This window comes from Raphanus sativus, chromosome 8, assembly GCF_000801105.2.
Source record: "Raphanus sativus cultivar WK10039 chromosome 8, ASM80110v3, whole genome shotgun sequence".
Classification (NCBI taxonomy): Eukaryota; Viridiplantae; Streptophyta; class Magnoliopsida; order Brassicales; family Brassicaceae; genus Raphanus; species Raphanus sativus.
The window spans coordinates 10,129,462-10,144,328 of record NC_079518.1 but is presented as its reverse complement, the minus strand read 5'-3'; the positions used below and the strand labels follow the sequence as shown (position 1 = coordinate 10,144,328).

Sequence of the window (14,867 nt, the reverse complement as noted above, 5' to 3'; positions counted from 1 at the left end):
TAATATATTATTTTTCTTATAGATTTTGAAAATTTAAAGTATATAATGAATTTTGAAAATTTAAAAATATTTTAAATGGGTTATCCGAACCCGAACCGAACCCGCAAAGATCCGAACCGAACCCGAACCGAAATTTAGAAATATCCGAATGGGGCTGAAATCTTTGACCACGAAAACCCGAAACCCGAATGGACTGAACCGAAACCCGAATGGGTACCCGAACGCCCAGCCATATGTAGGTACTTGTTTAGTCAAATAACTGTATCAACTAAAAATGTCGATAGCATATTAATCAGTTGTTTCTCGCCTTCTCTACGTGCTTATTTCATGTTAATGGTATTTTTTCTTATAGGTGACAAAAGATTGGTATTTTTATATGATGCACCTAAGTTGCGCATGCATGCTTCTAAGATTTGAGTATTTGATACTGGAGAAAACGATTTAACTATGTAATACAGCTTTACTCAGCTATCGCCAAAAGGGGTCGGTTTGTATAAAAAGAGCTAGTATTTGTTTTTTGTTGGGGTAGGCCATCTAATGAAAGCTTAATCAATGATGCCACACTATTATGAAATTTACACTATCCTGAGCCGAAAAGATAAACAATCATTTTAAGCTCTTACTTAATTAAATGAGTTCATAACTAGTCATTCGCCGAAGATTTTATGGCTAGTTAATATTTGATTATTTTTGTGAAAGAAAATTTGATGGCTAGAAGTTAATATTTGCTGAAAGAAAACTCTGATAGGTGATGATTGTTTAGATAGTTTCTAGATTTTAGTTTTTGGTTTTTGGTTTTTAGTTTTTAGTTTTTGAATTTTGGATTTTAATTTTTGGTTTTTGATTTTGCAATAGATTTTAGTTTTTGAAAAAACAGGAATGGTGATTTTGGTTTTTAACTTTAGATTCTTGTTTTAAAATTAATTATTTTAAATTTTGGGTTTTTGATTTTACTGTAGTTTTAATTTTTAGAAAAACTTGAATGATTATTTTTAAGTTTTGTAATTTTAAAATATTTATTTATTATTTTGTTTGAAGTTGAAAAAATTAGTAAAAATCTAAATTTATTTTAAAAATGTATAGTTTTCTAAAATTTGAACTGATTTATTTTAGTTTTCTGTTATTTAAAATTATTATAAAAATAACTTATAACTTAATTTTTTATCATCAAACTTAAAATTACTAAAATAATATATCACATTTTTAATAAAATAATACCAAAATTATTAACAAAACATGCAAACTTTACATCAAAGTAAATTTAAATAACTAATTTAGCTTTAATGACAAACTAGATCTTGACCCGCGCTTTGGAAGCGCGTAATATTTTACGATGAAAAATTTCACTAATAACTTAACAAATACTCCCTCTGTTTTTGAATAAGTGTCGTTTTAGAGTTGTGCACACGGATTAATAAATCATTAAATTTTGCATATTTTCCATACAAAAATATCATTACCCATACATTTCAACCAATAGAAAAATAAAATACAGAATAAAATTAATAAATTCTGCATTGAAATACTAAAACGACACTTATTTTGCAACGGAAAATTTTCTCTACAATGACACTTATTGAGAAACGGAGGGAGTATTTTGGTAATTTTTAAAAGTGTGTATTTAAAATATTTTTTGCATTTAAATCAGCATTTTTAAATTCAACCTGATTGTGATTATACCAGTTAATTCGGAGATCTGACAATTCACTTTAGGTTTTTAAAATATTCATATTAAAAAAATTACTAAAACCCGAGATTAACCGATTGAACTGTTGGATGACCGATATGTAATCTAATTTGACTTAAATTGTAATAATTTCATAATTTGTAATCTTATACTCCAAATTTTAAAGTTTATTATTTTACAATTTATGAAATTATGACGTTTCTACAAAATTTTAAAAAGAAAATGATAGATATAACATAACTAAGATTAATTATTGTATTGTTTGGAAACATTGATAGTAGTATAAAAATATATTGTTTGGAAACATTGATAGTAGTATAAAGAAATAAATATATTATTTGGAAACATAGATAGTAGTATAAAGAAAAAAATATTAATGATTTAATATAAGTTTAACTATAAAGTATAAATGTGTATTTAATTTAAAAATTTACAAAATAAATGTTAGGTCCAATAGAATGTTTCTGTTTTAATAAGATAGATTTAACAGTATGTTTTTAATAGTAATTATTCTTTTATTATGTATTTTAAGCAGACTCTTTTTGCTAAAACTTATTTGTTTATAGTAGTTGGTATTTTTATTTATTGTTTCCTATGTTAGTGCATATATGTAACAAAATTTTAATTAAAAAAAAAACAGAAAAAGTCAAAAACCCATCGTAAACTATAAAAGAAACAAACTTGGATTTTGGTTTTTATGTAGAAAATGACAGTTATTTTCAGAAACCAGTTTCCCTAAAATGTAGGGAATCTATTTGTTTAAAATCTTGATTGTCTAAAAATTGGGTTTTTCCAAAAACAAAAACCAAAAACTAATTTAGAATCTGTAAACAATCAACATGGTTAAGAATGCGATAGGAAAACAAGGCCCAATAGATAATATTCCTACTGGGCTACTAATATTCATAAAGAGGCCCAAACTAACGAAGACACTAACTTAAGACGTCGTCGTAAGTTCTTTCTTTCTTTCTTATATCACCCACGTGCATCCACGAGCGCGTGGTTTTCAATTCCTGAATCATCTTCAGATCACAAGGCCCTGAATAATTTCTCCTCCTCCTACACAGAGAGACAGATCGTATCCATTGCCAATAAGCGAGCGAGAGAAAGAGAGAGAGAGAGAGAGAGAGAGAGAGATAGAATGTCTGGAATGGTAGATGCGAGCTCGTGGGGAGCAGCGTTGGTAAGGATCTCGCCGTACACTTTCTCCGCAATCGGAATCGCCATCTCGATCGGCGTCTCCGTCCTCGGCGCCGCCTGGTAAAATCCTAAACTTCTTCTCCTCCTCCTTTGAGATTCACCAAATCTAATTTTGCTTTGTTTGATTTTAAAAAGGGGGATTTACATCACCGGAAGTAGTTTGATCGGTGCGGCCATTGAAGCTCCTCGTATCACTTCAAAGAATCTCATCAGGTACATTTAAAAAAAGAAAAGTTGAAGCTTTTTAATTAGTTTCGTGGTTCTTTTGGTGTTAAATGTTGGGGAAGGGTTCATTGAAAGAACAGCTGATTCATGTTCGTTTCCTTGGATATTTCAAATGCTATGTTTCATCACATGAAGAAGAAAAGTAGTTGACTTTTGATTTTGTAGTTAGAAAAAAATGTGAAAACCCATGATCTCATCTGGTTAGTAGGGCTGATAAATTTGGTGCATAGATAGTGTGAAAGCTCTGGCTTTTCTGGGGGGGTTCAAGCATTGGATGCGATGATAAACAAATTTCTTTCAACGCATTTTCTCAGCAGAAACATGTCAAATGAGAAGATAATGATGATATAATCTTTGGTGCCATTGCCAGTCCCCTCCTTGGTTCTTGGATCTCTTTTACCATATTGAGTAGAGAATATTTGACTCTAAATGACAGTATTAAGGAATGCTAATTCTCTCTAAATGGTAGAATTAAGGAATGCTTTTAATTGGGATTAGTTTTTTTTTTGAAATTTGATCTGTTGTTACATAGCTATAGCCTTGGACTAAGATGCTCTGTAATAACAATGACACTACCACAGGTCCACAACCCATTTCTGAACCATATTTTGATCAGAAGGTTTATATTGGGGAATGCTTAACTTGGACTGTAATTTGATTCGTTAACTTTAGGCTAACAGACTTTGATGCTGGAACTATGAAATGACCAGGCATTTGTTCTTCTTTCTTTTTCTTCTTGTCACAGTGTAATCTTTTGCGAAGCTGTAGCTATATATGGCGTTATTGTTGCAATCATTCTGCAGACGAAGTTGGAGAGTGTCCCATCATCAAAGATGTATGACGCCGAGTCTCTTAGAGCTGGATATGCAATCTTCGCTTCTGGAATCATTGTTGGATTCGCCAACCTTGTATGCGGGTCAGTAATATCTTCATGCTCTTCCCCTTTTTCCTTCCTTGCAATCTTGGTTATGGCCTATGGGATTCCATTTTTCCAGATATGTAATCGAGGTCCACGCCTTGCAGGTTATGTGTAGGAATCATTGGAAGCAGTTGCGCATTGTCAGATGCTCAGAACTCCACACTGTTTGTGAAGATTCTTGTGATTGAGATCTTCGGAAGCGCTCTCGGGTTGTTTGGAGTTATTGTTGGGATCATTATGTCCGCACAAGCTACATGGCCGACCAAATAGAGAGCATACAACCGTGTCTGAAACTCTGGAAAGAAGATGGTTTCTTGATTATCTTCATTGTTATATGGATACTTTCATGTCTAGAGAAAAAACCAGTGTAAGAACTGAGAACTTCTTTGTATCCCTGATTTTTTTTTTAATACTTTGTAATAAGTCTCTTTGGAGAACCTCTTCTTGTTTGTATTCTCTTTTAATCAAAGACAAGAGTTTGTATATACTGTATGACTCTTTTTGGAATTGAAAGTTCTATTCAGTTAATATGCTTCTTCTCTATACCGTTCTGTTTCTAGTATTCATGGGCTTGTTAAGATCTCCTGCAGTTGGTACACGAACCCGCCCAACTAAACCGGTTAAACCAGTCTATACAAATTGGTAACTAAGAAAAGCCGGTTTATCAAGAACCAAACATCATAGACGACGACGTCGTTTATCGGTATTGTTTCTCGGTGGCTGTCTTGTTCCTGGAACCTTGAGCTTTTATTGTTTTGTTTTGTTTTGTTTTGTTGGCTTTGTGTAAACCCTACATATATATATGTACGTCGTGTCACCATCTGCTACAGCGTTTAGTTTCCATATTCGTCTTCCTTCACATTTTCACGATTCAGTTTATCCATCGTATCGAGCTCATCTCGGTGAGTGTTTTTTTTTGTCGTTTTCCTCTTTTTCTTTGCTGGGTTCTATAGTTCGATTCCTTTTGGACCAGGAGCTGATAATATGATAAGTTTCACCACTTCGTTGTCTGATTTCGTCCATAAAGTTTGAGTCTTTCAGCTTTTTCTCTGTCGAATTGATTTCTTCTGGCAACTAGCCTGTCTGTCTGTCTGTATGTATGTTGTATACCTATTACAATTGAATTTGTGTGTGTTGTGTAGAAGTAGCGAAAGGATGCAAGCTTGTTGTGGAGGTACTTCAATGGGGTCTCTTCAGCAACCTGTAAGGGTTCAAGGACCTGTCTTTGCCCCAGTAATCTCCCCTGTTACCAAATTCTCTCAGCAACTGAAGCTCAGTTTCCCTAGACCTTGCCCTTCTTTGTTTCTGAGAAAAAGCTTGGTCTTTGAAAGGAGAGCCTCTTCAGTCTCTGTACCTGATGTGGAGACTACCAGTAAGACAGTTATATCTTTCACTTTTTTTGATTATGTGAAGAACAAAATAGTTATTCATTCCATGTGTGCTTGTTGCTGATGTTTTAGGCAACGAGATCCCATTCGAGGACTATGGTCGTCGTGAAGTGGATCCAGAGGTCGATGAGATTATCACCAAGGAGAAAAACAGACAGTTCAGGAGCTTGGAGCTTATTGCATCCGAGAATTTCACTTCTCGAGCTGTTATGGAGACGGTTGGATCATGCCTTACCAACAAGTATTCCGAGGGCCTTCCTGGTAAAAGGTAATGTAAGAAGCGAGTTTTGTTGTTTCCCTCTTTTGTTATTACCCTTTTGCTGCTGATGTCCATGTCCCTCTCACAGGTATTATGGTGGCAATGAGTTCATCGATCAGTTGGAAACGCTTTGCCAGAACCGTGCTTTAGCAACCTTCCGCTTAGATTCCACCAAATGGGGGGTTAATGTTCAGCCCTTGTCTGGTTCACCTGCAAACTTTGCTGTCTACACCGCCATTCTTAAGCCTCATGATCGGATCATGGTTAGTGAAATGATTGTTTTGCACTCTTCGCCTCATCTTTTCTCGTGTTGAATGTTACTTGGTTTGTTTAGGGTTTGGATTTACCTCATGGTGGACATCTATCACATGGCTTCATGACTGCCAAAAGACGTGTTTCTGGAACTTCAATATACTTTGAGTCCATGCCTTATCGACTTGATGAATCAACAGGTGGTATAGGGTCTCTCTTGCAACTGCTTCTTTACGAGTCTGTTTTCTGATGTTTTGAGTATTTTGAGCAGGCATTGTGGACTATGATATGCTCGAGAAAACTGCTCTACTCTTCCGACCAAAGCTTATCATTGCAGGAGCTAGTGCGTACAGCCGAGATTTCGACTATCCTCGCATGAGAAAGATTGCAGACTCAGTTGGTGCTTTCCTGATGATGGATATGGCTCACATCAGTGGGCTTGTGGCTGCTTCTGTGCTAGCTGATCCTTTTGAGTATTGTGATATTGTTACAACAACCACTCACAAGGTATGTATGTTCTTGAATTTGAATATATAATTTCCATAAGAATTTAATACAAAAATCTGATACTTTTTCCGTTTCAGTCTTTGAGAGGTCCGAGAGGTGGCATGATCTTCTTCAAGAAGGATCCAGTTAATGGGGTTGAACTTGAATCTGCCATTAACAATGCTGTCTTCCCTGGTTTGCAGGTTGAGAAATTTCACCTTTCCTTTTGTTTTGAAGTGTGATTAAAAGTTTCTTTTGTTGTTGTATGTTTCTAGGGTGGCCCTCATAACCACACAATTGGAGGATTAGCAGTCTGCTTGAAACATGCACAGTCGCCAGAGTTCAAGGCTTACCAGAAAAGAGTACTACTCACTCCCCTTTTAACTTTGATCGTTAAGTTCTTCTTCTGCACCTGGTAGAGTTAAAAAAAAAATTAACTTGCAAGAATCGTTTGTTGCTCTGTTTAGGTTGTGGCTAATTGTAGGTCTCTAGCTAACCGATTGGTTGAACTCGGGTTTAAGCTGGTTTCTGGTGGCAGCGATAATCACTTGGTGCTCGTTGATCTTAGACCATTGGTAAGTTCTTTACAGACTCTATTGATTGCAATTTGCCCCCATGTGCAATAGGCTCTTTTTTTCTCAAATCAGAGAATCATTTATCAATCAATATATGCTTTGGTATGGTTAGGGCATGGATGGTGCAAGGGTTGAGAAAATCTTAGACATGGCATCTATTACACTCAACAAGAACTCTGTCCCTGGTGAGAGAGCCTCTTCCCTTATTCTCTGTTTTTTTTTTCCCATTTGAAAAGATGCTAGTCCTTTACTTAAATAAGGGATTGGATTTTCACCTATGATCAGATTAGTGGGCAACCATTGTTGACTTGTGTGACGGTGAAAATGTGAAAACAGGGGACAAAAGTGCGTTGGTTCCAGGGGGAATAAGGATAGGAACACCTGCAATGACGACAAGAGGATTGTCAGAGAAGGACTTTGTGGTGGTTGCTGACTTGATCAAGGAAGGAGTGGAGATAACGATGGAAGCAAAGAAGCTAGTTTCGGGAACAAAGCTTGGAGAATTCACCAAGTTGGTGACATCTCCTGAGTTCCCATTGAGAGAGAGAGTGGAGAGCCTCAAGGATAGAGTCGAATCCTTCACCTCCCGTTTCCCCATTCCTGGAGTTTGAAATGATTGAAAACAAAACACAGTCGGCGTCTTGTTGTACCTTTTATTACCTATCATTAACCTTTATCTTCTAGGGTTTAATTAGCTCCTTTAGCTTGCCTGTGTCCCAAGTTTCCTTTTTTTCTTCAAAAATTTAAACTTATTAGAGTAAATTTTGCGTTTGAATCTTGTGGATATCCTCCTTCGGTTACACTATGGGAGGTTTGTACTCTCCACCACTATATGAGATTTCATTTCCCAAGATCTGATATCTTTATATCAAAGGTCACAAATGTATTTCACCGATGTAAATATTAATATCACTATATCAGTTTGAGGAAGAAAAGAATATCAATTGGTACACAAACCCACCTAACTAAACCAAATATAATTCAGTCTACTAAGACAACCGGTTTATTCATAAACCAAATATCCTACCACCACGTCGTTTATAATCGAAAATGCTAAACTAAGCACAACCGGTTTATCCTAAACCAACCATAAGTGAACGACGTCGTTTATCATTTGAAAATTTTGGTTAAACTCTTTCTTGCTCAGACGAATGACCCATTCAAAATCGCCCATTACAGGCCCAAATAAAACTCCAGTAAAACGACGTCGCTTCTGTCGTTGTAAATTTGCCCTTCTTATGTCTCTCCCAGATATCGAAGACTAGCAGCTTCGTTGCGCAAATCGGTGAAGAGAGAGATAGAGAGAAGATGTCTTCGTTTCTAAAAACCTTCCTCGACCCAAAGAAGAACTTCCTCGCTCGTATGCACATGAAAGCCGTCTCCACTCGCCTCCGTAGATACGGTCAGATCTCTTTCCGAAAAACCCTAATTTCTCAAATCTCGATTTCGTTGTGCAAATGAGAACTCTGTATTTTGCTCAGGATTGATATCTGTTTTTTGTTGATTCTCGTTCTGATCCGTGCGTATGTGTTTTTTGGTTCGAGTGATTCAGGTCTGAGGTACGACGACACGTACGATCAGTATTACCACATGGACATCAAAGAGGCCCTGAACAGATTGCCCAGGGAGGTCGTCGACGCTCGTAACCAGCGTCTCAAGCGTGCCATGGATCTCTCCATGAAGCACGAGTATCTTTCCGAGGAACTTCAGGTATTGGTCTTTGTTAGCAGCGAATCTTTGATTGATAATTGAGTCTGCAATATATATACTATTATGTTGCTGATGTGTATTGTTGAATGTTAAATACTTTTGAATGTTGAGGTTTGTTATTTTATATATACAGGCGTTGCAGACTCCATTCCGTAGCTACCTTCAGGAGATGCTGGCTCTCGTAAGTCTCTTTTGATGTTTTTTTTTTTAAAAAAAATTTATATATTCCTTTTTGCGTGTAGGTGTGACAAGAAGTTTAGTGGTACATTAGCATTCTTGAAAAAGTTGTTTCCTTGCTATGATTAAGACTATGGGATGCATTTTTTTTCCTTTGTTATTTGAAGCAAGTTGTTGTTCTGATCTTCTGTTTACATATTACGTCATGTATCAGAAAGAATACTGTTGATAGTACTTACAAGTTGTCTACTGTAGCTTCTCTTTAAAACATGGATCATCATCTTTATTTATTCACTGTCGTCGTCAATCATCACTTTTCTTTGTTTTTGCAGGTTGAGAGAGAAAGAAAGGAACGTGAAGCCTTGGGAGCTTTACCACTCTACCAGCGCACTCTTCCTTGAGCATATTTTCCCACCCTTTTCTTATGATGATGATCAACTCTTCTTCTCTGCATAAAACTCATCTCCAAATGGATGACATTTATATTTTCGAAATCATATTCTGAACCTGAGCTATTTACTCTCTTAAAATGCATAAGTCTTGTAATAGTTTCTCTAAACCTGGGATATATTACTCGTCTGTTGTTACATTTTCATGTTTGCTGGTTTGAATAAAATCGAAACACAAGTCTGGTTTTCATTTTTTTGCAGTTTGCTTCGTTGTTATAAACAGTGAAAGACATCCACATACATATTATGAGTTTTAATTTGCCATTTGGAGCATATCGAACTTGGGATATGAAGCTTGGGGATTTCAAAAACAAGATAAATGTACAGTATATATATTGTCAAAGGATATAAATCATTTATATTACAGTTACCCAATAAATGTATCATGTTGACTGGGGGACACAAGTCTTTGATAGATTCAGGCCTTCTTTAGTTAACTATCTCTTTAGTTTGCTCTCATTTACGTGAGTATCTTTTAAGTGGCCATGAAAATACAGTAAGTTTTTACATTAGAAGGTATAGTTGAAGTTTGAAACTCGGTTTTTTTATTAAATGGGGAAGAAATTAGTGAAGACAATATTTTAGTTTGAATTTATGTGGACAACGACAACAGATCAGAGAAATATTTTGTACATCTGTGAAAATATAAATAAAATCGGCTTTGGAACTTCATACTGTCATGTCATGTAAACAACACGCTTTGCTGGAGAAAACTGAAGAGTGAGCTTGGAGAATTTCCACAAGGCAGACTAACTAAGCAGAGAATGCAAACATTTCTTTCCTTCGAGTCCGAAGATATCTCGATCAAGTCTAACACATTGAATGTACTCATCCAGACAATATGTTGATTCCTTATTCTGAAAGCAAGTCTGCGAACAAATCAGAATAAGGAATCAAGACCACAGTAACCCTGCTCAGCGATTTAACTCTTACCTCTCTCTCTCACCATGCCACAACGCTTATTCCCCAAAAGAATGAAGAATGGGCTTCAAAGGACTATTCCTTTGGTAATAACAAACAAAAAGAACCAACATAACTCGAACAGCAGTTTGTGATATAGCAGAATTGCTTAGACAGGTAATGATAATCAGACACGGTAGCATCTACTTCAAGCAGTTCTATTGAAACAAGTAAAGCAGAGACAATACCAAAAGAAGGAACAGCGAGATGTAACGAATAAACTAGAACGCAAAGGAGAATTTACTCGATCTTGACTATATATATATTAATATATATATATCCAATCACAGTATAAATAAACCTAAGGAAACCTGCTAAAAGCACAGCTTTGAAGCCCTGTGGACAAAGCTCCAGGACACCTGAAACAAACCAACATAATAAAGATAGCGACAAAATCAAATAAAAAAGTCAGTTATGCTCTGAGGGAGAACAGGTATGATATTACACCATTTAGATGGCCAAGGCAGACCTCTAAAAGCAAAAGGTCTGCATGTCATAAACAAGGCCAATACTGCTCCAGAGGGATGATGACTAGGAGACTCACATCGCTATGCAACACACTTCATAGAGCTACAAGTAGAAGCACTAAATAGATCAGACACAAGTTTGGATATGCACTGAACGAACTTCCACATATTACTCATACTGACAAGAAAAATACGATTGACCCATCTTGTCACAAGTAACAAGATTGTCACAAGTAACAAGATGAGGTCAAGAATCACCACATTCATTATCAAAGAATATACATGAATAAAGCAGCATAGAACAGCCCTTAAAAATATGATACCTCAAGAGTATGTATTACATGAACTTTGCTTTATTTCTCCACGAATTACAATAAAGGAAGCTAACGGTAATCTGACATAGCAGTAGAAAAGAACAACCATAATGAACCTCAGAACTTTTCACTCTAATCAGAGTTTCAGTACACACTTATATTCTGCTGTCTATACACTTATCAAATCCTCTGGAAAAGAACAATATATGACAATTGATTCCACCTTTCAGGGACAAAAAGAAAAAAGAATAAATTCTGATTGATACTAGCAAAATTGACTGCGTGTACCAGCAGATATCAAATTTCTTACCTCCATCAAATGTTCATCATCTGATATATTAAGGGAAAGACGGAGATCAGTTAATGACGTTTCTTGTTCCCAACTTAGCGGACCAGAAGCGAACAAGTCCCCCAAAGTACTGCGGTAAGTATATAGCTCAGACCTACATGAACTTCTTGCTCCATCCCCCACCAAATAATGCTTCCGCCTTGCTTCTTCCTCAACGCCGCAATAAGATTCAGCATCGCTGCTACATGAGTCTCCCTCCTGCTGACGTCTAGAGCCATCTGGCATACAAGGTCGCATGTTACTCCCATCATAACTAGTGGCGCTACAACTACCAACTGAGCATGCATCGCTATCGTAACAATCATCAGCAACTGATCTTCCTGCAGCAACACTCTCGCTAAAACCTTTTGACCTTACCCTGACCATTTGAAAGCAACCAGTTTGGGGATTCTTAGAGGAAGCTTCCAGTGATCGTATCTTCTTAAGGTTTCCTGTGTCTGATTCAGCACACTCAGACCAGTTGTGAGGTAACGGCCTCTTCAATACTCTAGGAGAGACAACACTATTCATTTGGGGTTGTAGCTTCCGATGTAGGTCTGGTCCAGTGAGTGTGGATGACTTCCCAGAACCTGACACCTGAAAAATTATTACAAGACAGTTCAGTCAAAGTATCGCATAATATAATATGCAAAGTGAGAACATAACATTATACAAACGAAAATTACCTTTCCAATTGCAACCCATCTCTCATCTTGCCACGACTGACGAACCCTGACGTTGGCTTTGTGAAACGTAAACTCTGCGGTCATCCCAAGCAACCGAACCACATAGTACTTTCCGGATAGCTCTTCTCGAACAGTGGCAGCTTTCCAGGAGAAATCATCAAGAACTTCCACCAGGTCACCACTCTTCCATCGCTCCACTACATCCACTTGAGGAGGACAAGGCCTAATCATCTTCCTTGGAGCTCTCTCCACCACTGCATCCTCGTTGAAAGAGAAGTATCTAACACTGTAGGTATGTCCATTACCAGAAATAATCTCAGCACATCGCCACGCACCGTAAGGTGCCTCTTTGCTGCTAAATACCTCGACTCTACTTCCTTTTTTGAATCTCATGATAACTAAGTCCACTTTAATAACTGCAAAAGAAAACAAAAGATCCGTATATTAGCGCTAATTTAAAATCAAAACATTCTTTAGAATGTTGAAAAGACACTATCTTAAACAGTTTCTACATTGACCAAAGCTAAGCAACACCGATTTCAAAACAAAGGTTCCAAAAAAAAACCCATATTTGCTTGATGTAATAATCAAGAAACACAGGAATCCGAATCAAATTAAGATCAATTCAAAGTTCAACATTAATTCTTCAGATAGCAGAAGATCAGATCATATACATCATTTAGAATGTTGAAAAGACACAATCTTAACCGTTAGTTCCTGATCAACGTTCAGTAACACAGATTTCAAATAAAACTCTGCTTAAAACGTATTTTTTTTTCTTTACGTAATTAATCAGGAATCAAATTAAGATGAATCATTCGTAAGCAGAGAATCAAAAGAAACCAAACAGAATCGCGATCAATCATCAATCACATGAGATACAAAAAATAAATCAAGATCAGTTCAAACTTAGTTCCAAACAAGGAACCGTAAAATGAAATAAAACTAGAGAATAATCTCGATCAAGGGATGAACACTAACATCGAAATTAAACAACAGAAAGATAGAAAAATCGAGCAAGAGATCATCATCACCTTTCGGAATGTTTGGATGAGGAAGTTTTTTCGTAATTTGATGTTTTTTTCTCAGATGATTGTCATTGAAATATTGGAAGAGGAATTGGGGATTAGGGTTTCGAGTAATGTAGATATGGAAAGAAGATTGGGCGTTACGAAATTTATATTTCTTTTCTTGTTTTTGTTTTTGGTGACGTGGGTTTTAAGTTTATTTCTGTAAACCAGAAATAGGAGACAACCCATACGTTTAATTATGTCTCTCACTCGCTTGCTTAGAGCGTGCTCACGCGCGTTAATTGTGTTCTTGAGTTTTAGATACGCGTTTAAAGGCAGCTTCAACATATTATATCAATCAATATGACAATATGTGGTTTAATCAAGTCAGCTTACAATATGTTGTTTAATAAAATCTTTGTTTTGCACAAATTGATGTCTATGGTGTACAGAGCATGATTATTGCAAGTTCCTTAAGATTTGGTTCTTAATACACATATATGTATATGTATATATTATATATGCGTATATAATTGTTTGTTAAAGATTTTACGGAAACCGAAACCGAAAGTTCCTTAATTAATAACCAAACGGTTTTGGTTTCCGTAAAGTCCTTAACAAACAATTATATACGCATATATAATATATACATATACATATATGTGTATTAAGGACCAAACCTTAAGGAACTTGCAATAATGATGCTCATATATTTAGTGAATTTTAAGATTTGGTCAATGCAAAATTTACGTGGAAAACGTATAATACCAAATTAGTTAACACAACTATTAAGATGATGTTTTTTACATTGTGGAGAACCACCTGTTACATACCTACTTTAGAAGCTACCAACTATGTTTTACAACACGACGGTTTGATATACGAATCAGGGTAATGTGATCTTCATAAATATCCTCATCACACAATGAAAGAATCTATAATATACTATCTGAATCTGATACAGACTTTGATCAGTCATTTTATTCACCGAAATTGAATCTTCACTCCAATCTCTAATATGTTTTTGATATATACCTTCCGTACTTATATATTCCTTCTCAGTTTCGACTCATTCCTAAAAATTGTACCTCCAGCACTCTGACTTGAATGTCAACGACTTTGTTTTGCTGGATATATAGTAACCTAGAGATTAGTTGTGCAGTTAATCGTTGTATAGCGTATCATAATTTGAATTTCAATATGAAAACGTTAAGCTTTGTGGTTTAGTTTGGAGTTTCAACCACCATTCGAGTCTTATATTATAGAAAATATAATTTTTTGATTTTGTTTGAAACTTGGTAGAAGGTATGTTGCAAATTATGAATAGTTCCAATTTCAATATTTTCAATTTCATTATGAATATTGATAAAAAAAAAAGTCGGCTATATATAGATGAGATTTGAATCTGATGCGTGACTTTTACTGACTACTTTTTAACAGGTCATAAAAATCATAACATATGCGAAAACACCTATAATAAAATGAAGATTTTGAAACTTTTCACATTATTTATCAAATATCAAGTAAATAAATAATCTTGTAAGGGATGGAAAAACAAAACAAAAAATCCATGAGGAAAGCTTTGATAGACCCGAAGTCATACATTTCATTAACAAGGGAAAATAAACTATTTAATTACAAAATGTAAACTGGAAGGGACGTAAACATGCTTCTCAAATGGGGTAGGTTAACGTGTTAGGAATATCCGAAGTAGGAGGTTATCGACGACGTAAACATTCTCTTCATCCCTCTTTTCAAGTTGCTTAAGAATAATT

General features: G+C 35.7%; 4 protein-coding genes across 30 annotated transcripts; 3 read left to right on the top strand and 1 right to left on the bottom strand.

Annotated features, from left to right (window-relative positions):
* Positions 1–2,691: 2,691 nt before the first annotated feature.
* LOC108822713 (V-type proton ATPase subunit c''2) lies at positions 2,692–4,559 on the top strand. The gene is made up of 4 exons (XM_018595858.2): positions 2,692–2,947; positions 3,023–3,100; positions 3,858–4,028; positions 4,136–4,559. Exons 1-4 carry the CDS (start codon positions 2,829–2,831, stop codon positions 4,299–4,301), a joined length of 534 nt encoding a protein of 177 aa, XP_018451360.1. The 5' UTR covers positions 2,692–2,828; the 3' UTR covers positions 4,302–4,559.
* Positions 4,560–4,776: 217 nt separating this feature from the next.
* Positions 4,777–7,844, top strand: LOC108822712 (serine hydroxymethyltransferase 3, chloroplastic). The gene is made up of 11 exons (XM_018595857.2): positions 4,777–4,933; positions 5,174–5,403; positions 5,492–5,687; positions 5,767–5,941; positions 6,013–6,130; positions 6,202–6,437; positions 6,515–6,619; positions 6,692–6,778; positions 6,884–6,991; positions 7,104–7,176; positions 7,328–7,844. The coding sequence occupies exons 2-11, from the start codon at positions 5,187–5,189 to the stop codon at positions 7,600–7,602; spliced, it is 1,590 nt and encodes a 529-aa protein (XP_018451359.1). The 5' UTR covers positions 4,777–4,933; positions 5,174–5,186; the 3' UTR covers positions 7,603–7,844.
* Positions 7,845–8,225: 381 nt separating this feature from the next.
* On the top strand, positions 8,226–9,517 carry LOC108819418 (cytochrome b-c1 complex subunit 7-1, mitochondrial). Its single transcript, XM_018592451.2, has 4 exons — positions 8,226–8,393; positions 8,544–8,701; positions 8,835–8,882; positions 9,211–9,517. The coding sequence occupies exons 1-4, from the start codon at positions 8,300–8,302 to the stop codon at positions 9,277–9,279; spliced, it is 369 nt and encodes a 122-aa protein (XP_018447953.1). The 5' UTR covers positions 8,226–8,299; the 3' UTR covers positions 9,280–9,517.
* Positions 9,518–9,891: 374 nt separating this feature from the next.
* LOC108818834 (uncharacterized) lies at positions 9,892–13,286 on the bottom strand. Of its 27 annotated transcripts, none has more exons than XR_008937891.1 (7): positions 13,117–13,285; positions 12,083–12,498; positions 11,379–11,993; positions 10,735–10,857; positions 10,599–10,646; positions 10,261–10,329; positions 9,892–10,196 (listed from the first exon to the last, which is right to left on the bottom strand). XR_008937891.1 is itself a non-coding variant. In XM_018591778.2 (4 exons), exons 2-4 carry the CDS (start codon positions 12,473–12,475, stop codon positions 10,828–10,830), a joined length of 1,038 nt encoding a protein of 345 aa, XP_018447280.1. In that variant the 5' UTR covers positions 12,476–12,498; positions 13,117–13,285; the 3' UTR covers positions 9,892–10,827. The 27 variants fall into 27 exon arrangements, 3 of the variants coding, with proteins under 3 accessions (XP_018447280.1, XP_056848594.1, XP_018447279.1); XR_008937892.1 differs by having other exon boundaries at positions 10,261–10,323; XR_008937895.1 differs by having other exon boundaries at positions 10,757–10,857.
* Between the last annotated feature and the right edge of the window lie 1,581 nt (positions 13,287–14,867).